The sequence below is a fragment of the Polistes fuscatus genome, unplaced genomic scaffold, assembly GCF_010416935.1.
Source record: "Polistes fuscatus isolate 324 unplaced genomic scaffold, CU_Pfus_HIC Scaffold3, whole genome shotgun sequence".
In the NCBI taxonomy this organism is placed as follows: domain Eukaryota; kingdom Metazoa; phylum Arthropoda; class Insecta; order Hymenoptera; family Vespidae; genus Polistes; species Polistes fuscatus.
Genome location: NW_025113107.1, coordinates 15,410,155 through 15,426,020, shown reverse-complemented (window position 1 = coordinate 15,426,020; position 15,866 = coordinate 15,410,155). Strand labels below are relative to the sequence as shown.

The 15,866-nt window shown below is 30.1% G+C and overlaps 1 protein-coding gene across 1 annotated transcript; it reads left to right on the top strand.

Annotated features, from left to right (window-relative positions):
* Positions 1–579: 579 nt before the first annotated feature.
* On the top strand, positions 580–4,113 carry LOC122519380 (A-kinase anchor protein 17A). The gene is made up of 7 exons (XM_043638785.1): positions 580–849; positions 1,370–1,998; positions 2,085–2,233; positions 2,305–2,512; positions 2,597–2,779; positions 2,873–2,999; positions 3,078–4,113. Exons 1-7 carry the CDS (start codon positions 678–680, stop codon positions 4,022–4,024), a joined length of 2,415 nt encoding a protein of 804 aa, XP_043494720.1. The 5' UTR covers positions 580–677; the 3' UTR covers positions 4,025–4,113.
* The last annotated feature ends 11,753 nt before the right edge of the window (positions 4,114–15,866 follow it).

The following is a 15,866-nucleotide window of genomic DNA, read 5'->3' as shown; positions in this document are numbered from 1 at the left end:
ACTTTTGAAAATAATATATAAGTTCCCATGTATTTTTAATAAAGCTTTAAATTTTAGATATAAAAATATATTATTAATTATTCTCTAAGTGTTGAATTGTTTTAACGAAAAAAAATCATTATCTACTGTAACGAATTTAAAATCAGTTTTTATTAGCCGATTAAAATGCATCATGACGCTATTTCTGTATAGCTCGTTACTGATTCGCTATTGGCCGTCCAATTGGATAAGTTTGTTAATATAGGTTACATATGGCTATGGCTGCCACATAGAAATATATATATATATATTAGAGTACATATATTGTACCTTATCTTTTGTGACTTGCTCTAGTATTGACGGGAATATTAGTGTGGAATAGAGTTAGATAGTGTCATTAGAAGGTGTTACCCCATAATCTCGTAAATTTAATGGTGGTGTCATTAATTAGCATTAATGTGTTATTTTTGAAAGAAAATACCTTACTAAAGTGGAATATAAAAAGATAATTCATCTTGAAGATTGCTCATCTTTGGAGCTTTAAATGCAACCTCTCTACTGAATATTTTTCACCTTACTTGGCTATTTCTTGTTGTAAGCTATCATTATATTGTATTTATTAAATTATTTATTTCGAAATATATTTTGCATAATTATCGCACATTTTGATCATACGGATGAGTTTCTTGAGATAGATAATGAACGATAATAAGAAGGTAGGTGAAAATTCCAGTAGTGAGGTTGTTAATCAATTTCGAAGCTGTAGGGATGTGAGCGATATTGTACCACTGTATACACCACGTGCGCTTTATCTAAAACCACTTGCAAAAGTAAATGTGTCTGTTAATCTTCCCCAACTGAAGACGCCAGGTAAAATCTTCTAAGTCAGCAGCACCCTTCTCTCTTATATATTTTACCATCTTAAATATCTATCTTTTTTTGTCAGTTCTATGTCACGTAAGTTATTTCATTTTGTTGATCTACCATTGGATGACTCTAAAAACAAATTCAAATTACATTTTGTAAATAAATTTATTTGATATACTTTGCATAATTGTATTTCAAAAAAGAACATCAAAGTTTACTTGTTAAGAGACAACTATCTCGTTGTCTCTTATTTACAAGTTCATCGAGGTTTAATTTAAATATTTTTTTCTTTTTTTTCTATTTTCCGACTAATCAACTTTATATAACTTATTTATCTATGCACAGCTTCAATGGTTCTCCTTCGTGCACAATCTGCATTAATTTACATCGATAGGGAAAAAAAAAAAAAGAAAAGAAAAATATTGAAAGGAATCTTCATAAACAGAACTTTCATAAAAATCTATTATATGTGGCCTTTTTAGTACAGCAGGTTTTTATAGAAAGTTAACTGCGATATAAACAGGAAAAACTATATCAACATGGGAGGTAATGGAGAAAATACGAACACTCATACTACCAGACGAGTTTGCTTCTCTGAAAGTAGCCAAAAGCACTTTGGAATTCATCAGACTGGAAGGAGATCTACGAGACAGATGCAGACTCCAACGCGTATTAGCAAGATTGGATTCTCAGCGTTTGAATTTGGCTGGATTTCCCAACGTGCTCAAAATTCGAGCAGCAGAAGCAAAGGATGATTTTCCTACCAGACATAGTTGGGACTCATACTTCAGAGATGCCAAACATATGAACGAATTAAAGCCTGGAGAAAGGCCAGATACCATACATATTTCAGGACTACCGGTTAAATGGTTTACCGAAGATGGAGGAAATGTACCTAGTGAATCACTTATCAGTAAAATTTTCAAGAAATGGGGCCCTCTTAGGCGCATCGATGTACCTGCTGCTGATCGATACAGGCCAAGAATGCGTCTTGGTACAAATATACATAAATTCAGTTACGAAGATGGAATTTTCTTTGACGCTTATATTCAGTATATTGAATATATGGATTTTGTTAGAGCGATGGATGCTTTGCGTGGTATGAAACTTCTTAAAAAAGAGGGACAAAATGCTCTTACTGCTGTGATAAAGGTTTGAGAGATATTGCACTTGTCGTTGTATTAAAATTCATATTAAATATTACCGTATAACTAATTTTCATTGAACCATGGATTTAGGTTGATTTTGATAAAACAAAGCATATGAGCGATAGTACTGTTGCCCACAGAGAATTTGAAAGGAAACGTCTTATAGCGCAGGATAATTTGGCTGTAGAAAAACTACGTAGGAAGGAAGAAGTGGAAGAGAAACGTAGAGAGGAACAAAAGTTAGTACAGATGTTCCCTTTCTCATATAATTATTTTTAAATATCGTTTATTCATACTCGAATTTTTGCAGAAAGAAAGAAGAAGCCGATTCAGTGGCTAAAGCGAGTAGACGACAAAAACGAGAGGAGAAACGTAAACGAAAAGCACTTACGATATTTCGTAAACAGGAAGAAGATAAAGTCTCAATGAAAATAGCTAGAGAAGAACAGAAATTAATAAAAGCACAAAGGCAGCTCGAAAGTATCCGTCTGTTAGACGAATTATTTGATAGGATAAAGGTAAAATATTTAAAAAATAAAAAGAAAAGTAAGTGTAATAAAAAATTAAAAACTAAAGATTATATTCTTTTTACATATCAACAGATAAAAGTAGAAAGAAACGAAATTAAATTAGATCAAATATCCAACTCTGATATTAAGAAGGATGATAAGAAAAACGAAAAGATCAATGAAATTGGCGCCAAATCTGAGTCGGGAGATGAAAAGAAGAATAAAAAAATGAAAAAGTTAAAAAAGAAGAAAATAAAGAAAGAAAAAAAGAAGAAGGTAAATTTCTATCCTGAAATCTTATCAAATAAAATATAATATAAAATAAATGCAAAAGAGTAATTTTAATATTCTGGATATATGTTTAAACAGAGAAAACATAAGAAGGATAAAGGATCTGGTTCTGGTAGTGAAACAGATGCTACAGATGCTGATAATTCTAAAAAGAAAATAAAAAGTGTCTTAACAAAAACGGTCACGTATCCATCAGCAAATACAGGTATAAGAGACGAGTATTAATTATTTAATTATTTAATATTTTTCATATTTAATTTTTCATTATTTATTAACATAACAGGTCCAGTTCCCGCTGCTCCAGCAATTCCATATCCACCAATTTATTCAAGATTTCCCCAACATTGGTATTACGAAGCAGCATTACCAATGATGTATCCTCCGATAACAAGAGGCAATGGTAGAGGAAGTTCGCGTTTCTTACGTGGTAGAAATCGAGGATTTCTATCTTGGCGTGGTGGCGGAAATACTCATAATTTGCGAGCATTTAATCCTCACTTGTACAACGAGCAATATTACAAATACTTTGCTCATTTAGCTGGTCAAGATTATCATGATTTTGAAAGCGATTATGAGAGAAGTTCTCGATCTCGTAGTCGTAAAAGATCAATCTCTCGATCCAAATCTCGATCAAAGTCAAGATCCACGTCGAGATCGAGATCTAAATCTCATCCTAAATCCAGATCTAGATCTAGATCGAGATCGAGATCGAGATCGAGATCGAAATCTAAATCTTATACAAAGTCAAGAGGTGGAAGATCACGGAGTCAAAAACGTAGTAGAAGCAAAAGTAGATCTCATTCGAGGAAAAGTAACAGAAGATCCAAAACGAAATCTAAATCACCACCATCGAGAAAGAGATCGCGTTCGCGTCGATCAAGATCAAGAAAAAAGTTTCGTTCGAGAAGCCGTTCCAGATCTCGTAGTAATAATTCTAGAAGTCGATACAGTAGACGTAGACGTAATGTAAGATCACCTTCCAGAGTGAAAATCACTCGAGCGAAATCACGTTCAGTATCACCTAAAAGAAGATCGCGTAGCAGTACGTGGTCTATGCCAAAGTCTTTGGATAGAAGAAGTTGTTCTTGGTCGAAAACTATCGATAATACTAATTCTATTGGAGATACTCAAGAGTCTAAGGAAAAGGAGAAGGAAAAAGAGAATAAAAGCCAAGAAACACCCAATAAAGAAGAACGATCTTCGCATACAGCAACAATGTCGGAAAAGTAGCCTAAAACACATTTCTTTTATCCATGTTTTCTTTTTTTTTTTTAATATAATATATATATTATATAATTAATTCATAATATATGTATTATATAATTTAATCATATTTTATGTCGCGTATTTTCATTTCAAATAATTTCTTTCTTTTTTGTGATGATGGTATAAAATAATTTGTATTTATATATTATATATTATCGTTAAAATGTGTATTTATAAATTTATAATTTATAAGATGTTAACAGGATTGACTTCTTAAAAATGAATTTATTTTCATAGGCATATAAAGAAAACATCTTAAAAATCTTTAATGCGAATTATGTCGCGGTCGATGTTGATAATATTGCTATGTCTCCCCTTACTGATGAATATACTTTGTACATATACACATACATACTCATTAAAAAGTAAATTACTACTTACTTATTAAAATACAAATACCGATTTGCCGATAACACACATTTCTCTTGTGTTGTTGCGTTGTAATGTAGTAGTTTTTAAACACTCGTTGCCTTTCGTACGCGAGATTCTCGGTATGAGAAAAAATATAAATGAAAGGAAATCGATCGATTAGGATCTTTGTTTATTTTCGAACGAACGAATTCATCTTTCAATAATGGATTAAAAAAAAGACAGACATGGGGCAGTATAATAATAATAATAATAATAATAATAATAATAATAATAATAATAATAATAATAATAATGATGATGATGATGATGATGATGATGATGATAATGATTAAAGGAATAAAGAAAGAGATATCTCACCGATTTCATCCGACTTGCAAATTTATTTGTTCTTGGCATGAAAATGCGTTGGTTGGTTCATAAACACTGGTTTTTTCTTTTTCTTAAATCGTGTACTCACAAACATTCTCTTTCTTATATAAGATTCAATATTAAGTAATTATTAATTCGAGACATATACCATGTATGATCATCGAACTATTATATTTTCGCTATTATTTTATTTATAGATCATCGGGTTCGCTTAGTGCCATTTTCTTTTTAAATGATTCGCAGTCACCCAACGTTTCTTCTTTATTTTTTTTTATTCCTCTTCTTCTCGACATTTGTTTTTTTTTTTCTTTAAAAATATCTGCTACATTTCTCATAGCTATTTTTAATATATGTATATATACACGCGTTTTTCGCATAATCGTCACCTCGTATGTTTCGGTTTAAACTATCATATTCAATGCTCCATAATGATCTCAATCTCTAATGGAAGATTTTTACCATTCTGAACATTTTTCAGTTACAAATTTAACGTTATTGGCATTACTCTTTTTTATTATTATTATTATTTATTATTTATTATTATTATTATTATTTTCTCCTCTACTATATAACTACGGTATATTCGGAATTGGTTAAATATTGACTACTTTCAAGATTCGTTGCGTGGGAATTGTTTGTTTAGATCAAACCGATAGCGTTTCTCCCGTATTCTCGTTTATAATAATCATTTATTATTTATAGCCGATGTATTTTTTCTCTATTTAAAAAGAAAAAAAAAAAAACGAACATTCAACAAACGAACAAAAATATAATAGAGAAAATAGGAAAAAAAATAAAATCAAGAAAATACAAGGTCCCCAACTTGTACATGCACATATACGTGCATATATATGCATAAGTATTTATATATACATTATTATTATTATTTTTATTTGTCTAAACGTATCGTTCTAAAATAAATAATTCCTTTTATACGAGACGAGCGCTATTATTCGCGAATAGTTTGTCTTTTTTATGAATTTCTTTTTTATTTGGAGAAAGAAAGATAGAGAGAAAGAGAGAGAGAGAGAAAGAGAGATAGAGAGAGAGAGAGATAGAAACTAGAAATCTTTATAATATACAATATACTCGAACTTATTAAATGTCTTTTTCTTTTTTCTAAAAAGAGAATTTCTTTCGCCGATCGTTGATCTGGACGCAATTGGAAAACTACAATAATCGTTTTATTTAAATTTAAACAACGTACAATACGTCTTAACGCACATGACATCATCATCATCTTCCCACGGTTGCACGACAGCCATCGCAAGACTTAAGACACCCTGTTGTAAGTTGCTTTTTATTTTTCTTCTCTTTTTTTAACGCAAGTATTTTCCAAAGGTTTTTGTATTGTTTTTTTTTCCTTTTTTCTTTTTTCTTTTAATAATGCCGAAAGTATATATATATTTTTTATACGATAAATTCCACAATCTTGAATAAGAATTTGAATCATTTTAACGAAGATTTTCGAAAGTTTTAAATTAAGCATCTTTCGTATTCGATTTCTGTTTTGTCGTTCCTCCTTTCCTTTTATTTATTTATTTATTTATTAATTTATTTATCTTTTCTTTTCTTTTGTTTGTGTGTGTGTGTGCGTGTGTGTATTTTGGTTCCAGCGTAAAAGTCAGTGCGATCTTGAAAGAATCGATCGAGACGAAGTCTAAGGAGAGAAAGATAAAGAGAGAAAGAGTTGTGGTTAAAGACGCGCTTTTTCTTTTTTTTCTTTTGGTTTAAGAAAGGAACTTAATCGGCGTAGAAAAGTACGTCGGATATTATATATGCATTATTTATTTTTCCGAACGTTTATTATTATTATCATTATTATTATTATTATTATTATTATTATTATTATTATTATTATTATTATTATTATTATTTGTGTTTTCTCTCTCTCTATATATGTATATATATATATATATATTTTTTTTTTTAACTTTTTTTTCCTTAATCTTTTTTTCATTTCCCTTTTATTTTGGCTGCAAAAAGATTTGCGACAGCAGTAACGGATTAATAAAGTATTATATATATATCAAAGACAATATAACGTCGTTCAAATATTCCTCGCGAAATTTGCTCTCTTCTATTTTATTTAATTTTATTTAATTTAATTTAATTTTATTTTTTAAATTTAAATCGCGAATGTGAAAATCACTGGGTCAATGTGATAGAAACATAGGATTATTTATGTAATTGTATTGTTCTTTTTGACTGGCTTGTATATACGTGGTAAATTACAGTTGAATCTTTTCTCTTGTTTTGCATTTATTTGTTTTTCCGTTTTTTTTTTTTTAATATGAAACAAGTGTGCTATCATGTGTGTGGATGGGTATGTATGTATGAGGTAACAAACCCTTGAATTTCTCTTCCATTCGATGATCTTATTATAAGTATTATTTTAAAAGTTTCTGCCTATTGTATTTCATTTCTCTGCAAATTCCTGTTCATTTATTTCTTCAGGTTTTTCTTTTCACATCTTGTAAGTATTATTAATAATAATAATCATAATAATAATAATTATTATTAATATTTTGTTCTCTACGAGTTTTCGTTAGATCGTGCGAAAACAACGATGATGATTTTCCTTTTCCGATCGTTAACGGTTCATACTACGTAGTTTTATTTTTAATTACGTTACGTTTGTGTTCGCCAGGACAAACGTTTCCCCTTTTCTTTCTTTCGTTTGTTTTATTTCTAAAAATTGTACGTTTCCACTGAAACAACAGCTTTTTTCCGTAGATACGCATACTTTTATAAACGTCCACGTAAAATTATTTTCTTAATTATGTACCTGCTCTTCCTATATATATATATATATATATTTATTTTGCGTGAACGTGAGTTCACGTGTATGTGTGTACGCGTGTGGGGTGGGTGGTAGTGGTGGGAATACATATCTATGATTTTCTGTAAAAGAAGAATTTCTTCAAACTGGGAATGTGCTTTCTCAATGGTTCTGAATCGACAGGCAGTATCTTGTACTTACGTTCATACGAAATTTACTCTTTTTTTTTTTTTTTACTTTCTTTTCTTTGCTTTTCATTTTTTTTTTTTTTATTTTTGATATATTCTTTTTAATTTAAATTTTTGTTCTCGTCGAAATCTTTAGTAAGACGAATCTTGTGACTTTTCTTTTCTATTTTTTTTTTTTTTTGAAATTAAATAAGTAGTCTCCTTTTTCGTCTCGAGTACTCGCTTCTAATCGTACGGTCTCTCTCACATTGTATAATAATTAATACTAATAATAATCATAATTATATTAACATTAATATATCAAGGAAATGCTACAAAACGCTGATACAAGGGTTAAAGCATCGATAAGAAATTTTTTTTACTCTTTTTCAATATCGTTTCTATTTTTAATTAGTCGAGAGTGCGCTTTTTATTTATTTATTTCTTTTTTTTTCTTCTTTTCTTATTTTTTAATTCAACTAAAAATTAAAAGTCATTTTCTAATTTTGTCACAACGCGTGACGATTATTTTATTATTAATAATATACGATCGAACGAAACGAGGTGGGGGGGAGAGGGGAAGGATTGTTACGTGAAAAAATGTAAAAGAGGAGAGAGGAACGATATGTTTACGGTCGTTCGAAACTTTCTTTTCTTATATTTTTCTTTTTCTTTTTAATCAACGGGCGGCTTGTTAGACGAAATGTTAGATTAATAGGAAATATTAGAGGGAAAACTTACTTACGCATGCTTTATCTAAATCAATTCTAATTGATTCTTATTTATTCGTGCTGGTTGGTCGTAGAAGAGGACGCAGGATTATTGGGATCGGACGAAATACCATTTTTTATTTGTTTCTTTTTCATTATTTCGCTTTTTTTTCTCTCTCTCTCTCGTTAATTTGAGAAAACAAATTTTTAAGTTCAACGAAAACGTTTGGAGAGAAAATTCTTCGAGTACAAATTATTTTCACACGATATTTAATAATAATACAAACTTTTTAAGAATCTTATTTTTGTTTTTATTCATTTCTTAGATTAAAAAAAAATATACCTAAGCGAAAATTTCAAGTTGATCATATTTTAAAAACTTCTTAAGATTAATTCGTTTGATAACATCGAATAATATTTATCAGTACTTCATCCGACACCCCTCTCGCGATGTCAAGGAAGGACAAAAAGGAATATTTTATAAGGGAAATTTTCTTTATATTCTGATCTTCTCCGACACACATATACACAAATAAATCGATCCACCCTTATATTCGACAAACAACATTTCGTTCATCGCGAAGAATTAAAAAATATATTCTCGACGAGTTCCGTGTTAATAAAAAAATTTCTCGATTGGTGTTTCGTAGTATAAAAACCGTTTTATTGTGTTACTATTATTAATATTAATATTACTATTAATATCATTATTATTATTATTATTGTTATTATTATTTATTATTATTATTATTATTATTATTATTATTTGTATTTTTATTATTAATTTTTAAAGAGATCATGCCAAGATAATAAATAATAATAATAACAATAATCTATTATGCACGCTAAGATTTTTTTAATTATTATATGGTTCCTCTTCGTTCTTGGATTTTTTTTTTTTTTCTAAATTACACGTGTACAAGTTTAATTTGTGCCTCGTTCTAAATTCATTCGTAAGAAAGTAATATCAGATATTAGCTTTTATTCTTACAGATCTTTTAATATAAATTCCTTTTAGGTATTTTTTTTGTTCACCTTTTAGTATTATTATAATCATCGAATAAAGTTAACTTTGCATAGCTATAGTTAATTTATATTTTATGTATATAATTATTGTATAGGTGAATATGTGTTTTAGGTATGCCTAGTCTTCCGATGCTCGTTGTCCTCGGAAGAAATTTATGTTTATCTAAAGCCATTTTTATATTTCTTCTTTTTTATTTATTTTTCTTTTGAAGATTTCAATAAACGAAAAGATATTTCTTCACGATGGACGATGGACGTTCATAAAATTAATTTTGGAATTAATTATTCAACTGATAGAGACTGATTGATTGATTGTTTCTTGAATAACAGTGAATATTTATAGCGAGTGACCGTTCCCGAATATTACCTGCGTCTTCTAAACTTCTACCAAACCGTTCGAACGGATATGAAGCGAAGAGTAACTAAATTTAGGCGTGTGCATGTATTTTCGTGTCTGTTCGTATGTAGAGGATTACGTATAAAAGTATCACAAAATTATAGATCTATTCGTGCGCGTTAGTACGTACGGCCAATCAAAGAAATTTCAAACGGAAATAATCTTCGAAAGTGAATTCTATCTAAAATGATTATAAGAAAATTTTTACAACATTTTCATCCATTTTATTTTTCCGTTGTAGCAAAAATTTATTTCCGTCGAATACAATATTAAAAAACAAATGAAATTAATGTGTCCGAATATAATTTAATTTTCTATTTTTTTTATCTGCAAAAGATCAATTTTAATTACCTTATATTGTATATTAATCTCTCTACGTCTAGTCAAATTGTGAAAGTAACATTTCGTCCTGTTAAAAATAAAAAAATAAAAGAAAAAAAAGAAGTATTTCCACTTGAAAATATAAATCCGATAAAAATTTCTTTGACTAACCATATTCATACACGTATATACTACACAAGTAAATACGCATAAATCTGCTGGAGTATATCACTTATAAACTTACAAACTTTTATTCCGTAAAAATAAAAGACCTATGAAATCCGTAAATCTTATGGAGAACCAGCACGAGATAAGCCACGTTTCGTCGTAATGCCGATGTCAATGAACGAATCGTCAAAACGTCTAATCGCGTTTTAGAAACGATCATCTCGATGATCATTTTAATAACCGGTTACAAGTAGTAAATAATTATATATATACTTACTACGTTCTTTTAAGTAAGTAAGTAAGTAAGTAATTAAGTAATTAAGTAATTAAGTAAGTAAATACATATTTCATTGAGTCGCGATTTTGGCATGACGCGTGTTCGTGTCATTTTTAATAGAATTGTTTATAATATAGAAGGTAGTATATATATGTATGTATATATATTTATATTAGAGAAATGTATAGAGAGCCGCTTAAAAAAAAGAGTCTCGTTATTAAACTCGTGGTCGACTAAATCATCACACTATTAGAGATAATTAGATTATATGTATAACGTTATTTAGTTAAATTCTCTTTGGTCATTTTACGTAATAAGTTAAGATGACGGCGATTCAGCCGAACTAGAATAATAAATATATTATATTTCTGGTAAAGATTCTCTCTTTTATAAGAAGAAGATGTCGTATTTCAAGATTTATAAATTAGCTTCGTTATCATTCGGCTTGATCACTTTTATTTCTTCCTTTATATTCTTCTTCTTCTTCTCTCCTCTTTTCCGTAATCAAACTTTTTACATATTTTTCCTTTTCTCCTTCTCTCTAACTTTTTCTTCTCGTTCTGCTTATTTTATTCTTTTCCTTTTTTTAAGACCGTTGTTTCTTGTTTCTTTTTTAAATGTTTCTAATTCCCTAGATTTAGTAAGTAGTAGTTATTAGATAAATCGTAGACGTTAATGAATAATCATATAATAATGTGATAATAACAACAACAACAACAACAACAATAATATAATAAATTATCAATTACGCAATAATATAATAATCATAATTTGCGCTCCTATTGAAATTTCCGCTCGAGACGGTTTTCTCGTTTCCCATTTTTTTTTCTTTTGTCTTCTATTCTTTCTTTTCTTCTTTTTTTTCTTTTTCTTTTTTTTGCAATAAGCTTTACCCCGTATTTTATTTTTCTTTATATTTGCGCGATTACTTTATCTCGTGTGAAACTAAACGACTACGAAAGGGGCATCCTCTAACGTCAATTCTAAATTGTCGCTTTCCGAGGTCTCTGATTATGATGAATCGATTTATTAACAGGATAAGAAGAAGAAATAATATTTTCGAATAGATATCGGATACGATGAAAGGACTAATGGCCGAAGTGGTGTTGGGGGGGGGGAGAATGGGGTGGTATAGTTCGAAAGGGAAATAGGAAGAGAGTGGAACGTGCGTTTCTAAGTCCTGTATAAAGTTAACTTTTAATCGTTTTTCTCGTTCTATCCTACAATAAATGGTTATGTTCTTTTTTGTCGGTTTAACATTATATATTTTCTCGTATTCTTTTCTTTCTTTTTTTTCATTTTTTCCTCTTTTCCTTTTTTTATTTCTTCTACATCTTATTATTCCCTTTTTCTCGTCGTTGGACGTTTATTTTTATTACCGAAAGTTTAAGTAACAACAAACTTTCGATTATTTTTCGTTCCTCCCTTAGTCCCTCTTAAAAATTGTCCTATTCTTTCGCGTCGTGTCCATTCGTAACGACAACGTGACCGAAAAGAAACGCATTTTTATGTATTTGAAATTCGTTTATAGATTCGAAGGCCGTAAAGTGTAATATAAACGCGAGTGCGTCTCGTCGCGCGATGGGAGATCTTATTTATTTATTTATCTTTTTTTTTTTCGTAATTAATAAATATTTTCCCTTTTCCTTTCGAAGAATTTTTCCGTCTCTCTTTTTTGTTTTCTTTTTTTTTTGCTTCTTTTTTTTTCCTTTTTTTATTCTTTTTATATTATTTTCTTCTCAAATTTTGAAACATTATCTTCCTTGATATTCGCTCTCGACGCTCTCTCGTTCCGCGAAAATACATTACATATTTAATATCCTAAATAAACGATCTAAACTGGCTCTGGCAGATACTTCGGTAACGACCGCTACCGCGTCCAGATTCGCTTCTAAGTTTCCCTAAGTGGTCGTGGCTAAACTTTCAACCAGCTTACGAGTACGACGAATAATCGCTAAATCCCTCTAATTGCGATAAATCCTTGTTATGTTTAGTTTCGTTTAGTTTGCCTCTTCGATTAGGATTCCACGTTTAATACTCGTTCCATCGGTTCATTAACTTTTCATTATCATTATTATCATACTATATCATGCTAAAGTATATTCTTCTTGAAATATAATTTAATTTAATTGAACGTTTGGAAACAAAAAATTATTCCTTTGATCATTTCGTTTGTACAAAATTCATACTTTAAAACAATTATATTTTAATCTTTCGCGAAGAAGAAGAAGAAGAAAAAAAAGGAAGCAGCGATTATTCCCCGTTCATACCGTACGATTTTCTGGTTATTACCTCTATTATCGTGTATTTTTTTTTATACATTATATAATTATCATAATAGAATCAGTGTCTATCGTCTAATGTTCCAATATTGAGATTGTTACTTTTTCTTTTCTTGCTTTTTTATTCTCATATATATATTTATTTATTTATTTATTTTTATTTTTTTTTCTCTTCTCGTTTAATTAATTATTTATTTATTTATTTATTTAGTTATTTAGTTTAACTCGGCGTGGTCTTCCTGGCACTATAATGCACTTTTAAGAAATCTATATAAAAATATCGTGGAGTTGTCGTGTCCAGCGCGTTGAGTCGCGGAAAGAAAGAGAGAAAGAGAGAGACAGACAGACAGGCGGATGAAATATGGAATCAGATTGATATGAGATAGAGAGAGAGAGAAAGAGACAGATAAAGAGAATAGAAGGAAAAAAAAAAAAAAATATATATATTAAAAGAAAAAGAAAAGAATTATTTATTCAAAAGGAAATATCAATTTTCGTATTAATCGAAATAGAACGACGTGCGCGAAATGAAAAGGAAAAAAGAAAAAAAAAGGAAAAATATAGGATTAAAAAAGTATAAAGATACAGAGAGATAAGAAGATAGTATATATATAAATAGTATGAGAAAATCGTGACAAACGTGTGTCTTTTTTTGGTCCCGTTTCGCGTTTCGAAACAGCCGCGAAACTGCGCTTTTCAAAAATGAAAATGAATTCGTCGGACATGACAAACCAGGTCCCAAACTTTCGTCTCGCAAATAAACGAATAAGACGAGTTGCGCGAGGGCGAGACAACCCTGTTACGTTCGTTATTTTTTATTTTATTTTATTTCCCATCCTTTTTTTCTTTCTTTCTTTCCTTCTTTCTTTATTTTTTTCCTCCTTTCCTCCTTTTTTTTTGCCCTCTTAATTTTTTTCTCTTTCACTTTCCTTTTCGAACTTTTTCTCGCGCAATTGTCTCGCCCTCGCGTGAAAGATTGCGCATTCATTGTCGATCTCCAATTGCGCACGCAGAAAGTCTTGGCTACGTTGCACGTTTCTCTTACATTTGTTCATTTATTTATTTATTTATTTATTTAATTAATTTATTTTTATTTATTTATATATTTTTTAGGCGGTGAACGTATCGATGCAACGAACGTTAAAGTCGGGGTCCGCCGACGGGGCTCCGATTTATTTCCGTATAATCATCCTATGTCCTTCCACGCTTCTTCTTTTTCTTTCTTCTTTCCCCCTGACCACCTCCCCTTCCTACCCTTTTAATTGTTTCCTTGCTTTTCCCCCCTTCCCCATTTTACTTTACCTTACTTCGCTTTACTTTTCGTTTCTTCTTTTTTTTTTTTTTCTTTTTTCTTTTTCTTTCTTTCGAGAAAACAACGAACGCGCACGTACGCCATTGCCTTTCTTTCCTTGACTTTTCTTTGCGTTCTTTTCCTACACTTTCCCATTTACCCTGTGGCACGTTTCCTTCCTGAATTCCCAACCCCGATCTTCACCCCCCCCGATTCCCTCCTCATCATCCTCATCCTCCTTCTTCCCAAGTTTGTTTTTTTCTGTTGTTTCTTATCCCCTTTTTCTCGCTCGTTCTTTTTCCTTTTTTCTTTTTCCCCATCTCCCTCCTTTTTCTCCCCTTTTCCTCTTACCAATCGCCTTCTCTCAATATAGATACGCATTATATCGATACACGTCGAAACTTAAAGTCCTTGAGGGATAATTACTAGATCTTGTATTATTATTATTATAATAATAGCTTTGGCCGATTCAATTTTACTTTTTCTTATACTCCTTTTTCAAATCTGTTTATGTATTTGTATACTTACACGCGCGTGCAGAGAGAGAGAGTTTATGTTATTCTTCTTGAAATTAATTAATTAATTAATTAGGATTTAGATACGTGCCGAGTTTCTCTTAGTTTAAAAAAGTGTCTTTCTTTTTCGATTAGAAACGTGACCTTTTCTTTTTTATTATCTTATTCCTTTTCTAAAAATCTTTTTTACCCGTCCGCCATGTACATGTATGTATATATATATATATGTGTGTATGTGTGTTTATGTGTAGGTATTTATGTATATATTTATGTATACGCTAATAATATTAAATATGCTTCGTACTCCTACGGACGTTAAAGCGGATAAGATAAATAAATTTATCGAGAGCATCGAACCAGAAGTAGAAATATTTTCTCTCAACAGTATTTTGATTCGTCTCCGATCTCCAGGAATCCCTTCGAGTAACTCGAAATGGCTCGCTCTCGTCGTACGAATCGCGTTCGTACGAAGTATGACGAGATGTCGGCGGAATCGAATACGAAAAGTTTTTCTTCATTCTTTTTAATCTACTTCTTTTTAAACATCGAAGATACGAGCGGCGACGAAAGGTGCAAAAAAAGATATTCCCTTTTCCCTTCTTTTTTTTCATTTTTCTTTTTTTTTTTTGCTAACAACCTCTTCGCGAACGACTCCCAACATCGATCACGTCAATTTCACGCATTCGTATTTGTCAACGAGAGATGCGCAAACTATATATAAATATTATAATCTTCTTTCTTTACGCGTGTGTGTGTGCACTTATTATCTGAATTCTCTAAAATGTTTTTCTTTATTATATGAATAGTTATATATAATATCGTTCTAATTTTTAATTGTAGGTAATAAGATAAAAAAAGATCGGCTACCTTTCTTTTTTTTTTTTTAGTTGCTCGTTATGCGTACAATCGTATATATAATATAATATATAATATAATTATATATATATTTTGTCTTTTTATTTCATTAATAGTTTGCGCATCGATTTGAGTTGTATCTTATCGAAAGTAGATTTAATTATTAGGATTATCAAATAATTAGAAGAAAAAATTATTTCATGACAAATATTTGAAAAAAAAAACAAGAAAATGATAAAAAATGAATGAATGATCCTATTACGAATGAGAAAAA

What these genes read in the sequence shown, in the direction of transcription:
- LOC122519380 (XM_043638785.1), top strand. Translation starts at nt 678, where the DNA reads ATGAACGATAATAAGAAGGTAGGTGAAAATTCCAGTAGTGAGGTTGTT. An exon ending in AATTATTTGATAGGATAAAG is followed by an intron (nt 2,513 to 2,596) that starts GTAAAATATTTA and finishes ACATATCAACAG; the next exon opens with ATAAAAGTAGAAAGAAACGA. An exon ending in GTATCCATCAGCAAATACAG is followed by an intron (nt 3,000 to 3,077) that starts GTATAAGAGACG and finishes TTAACATAACAG; the next exon opens with GTCCAGTTCCCGCTGCTCCA.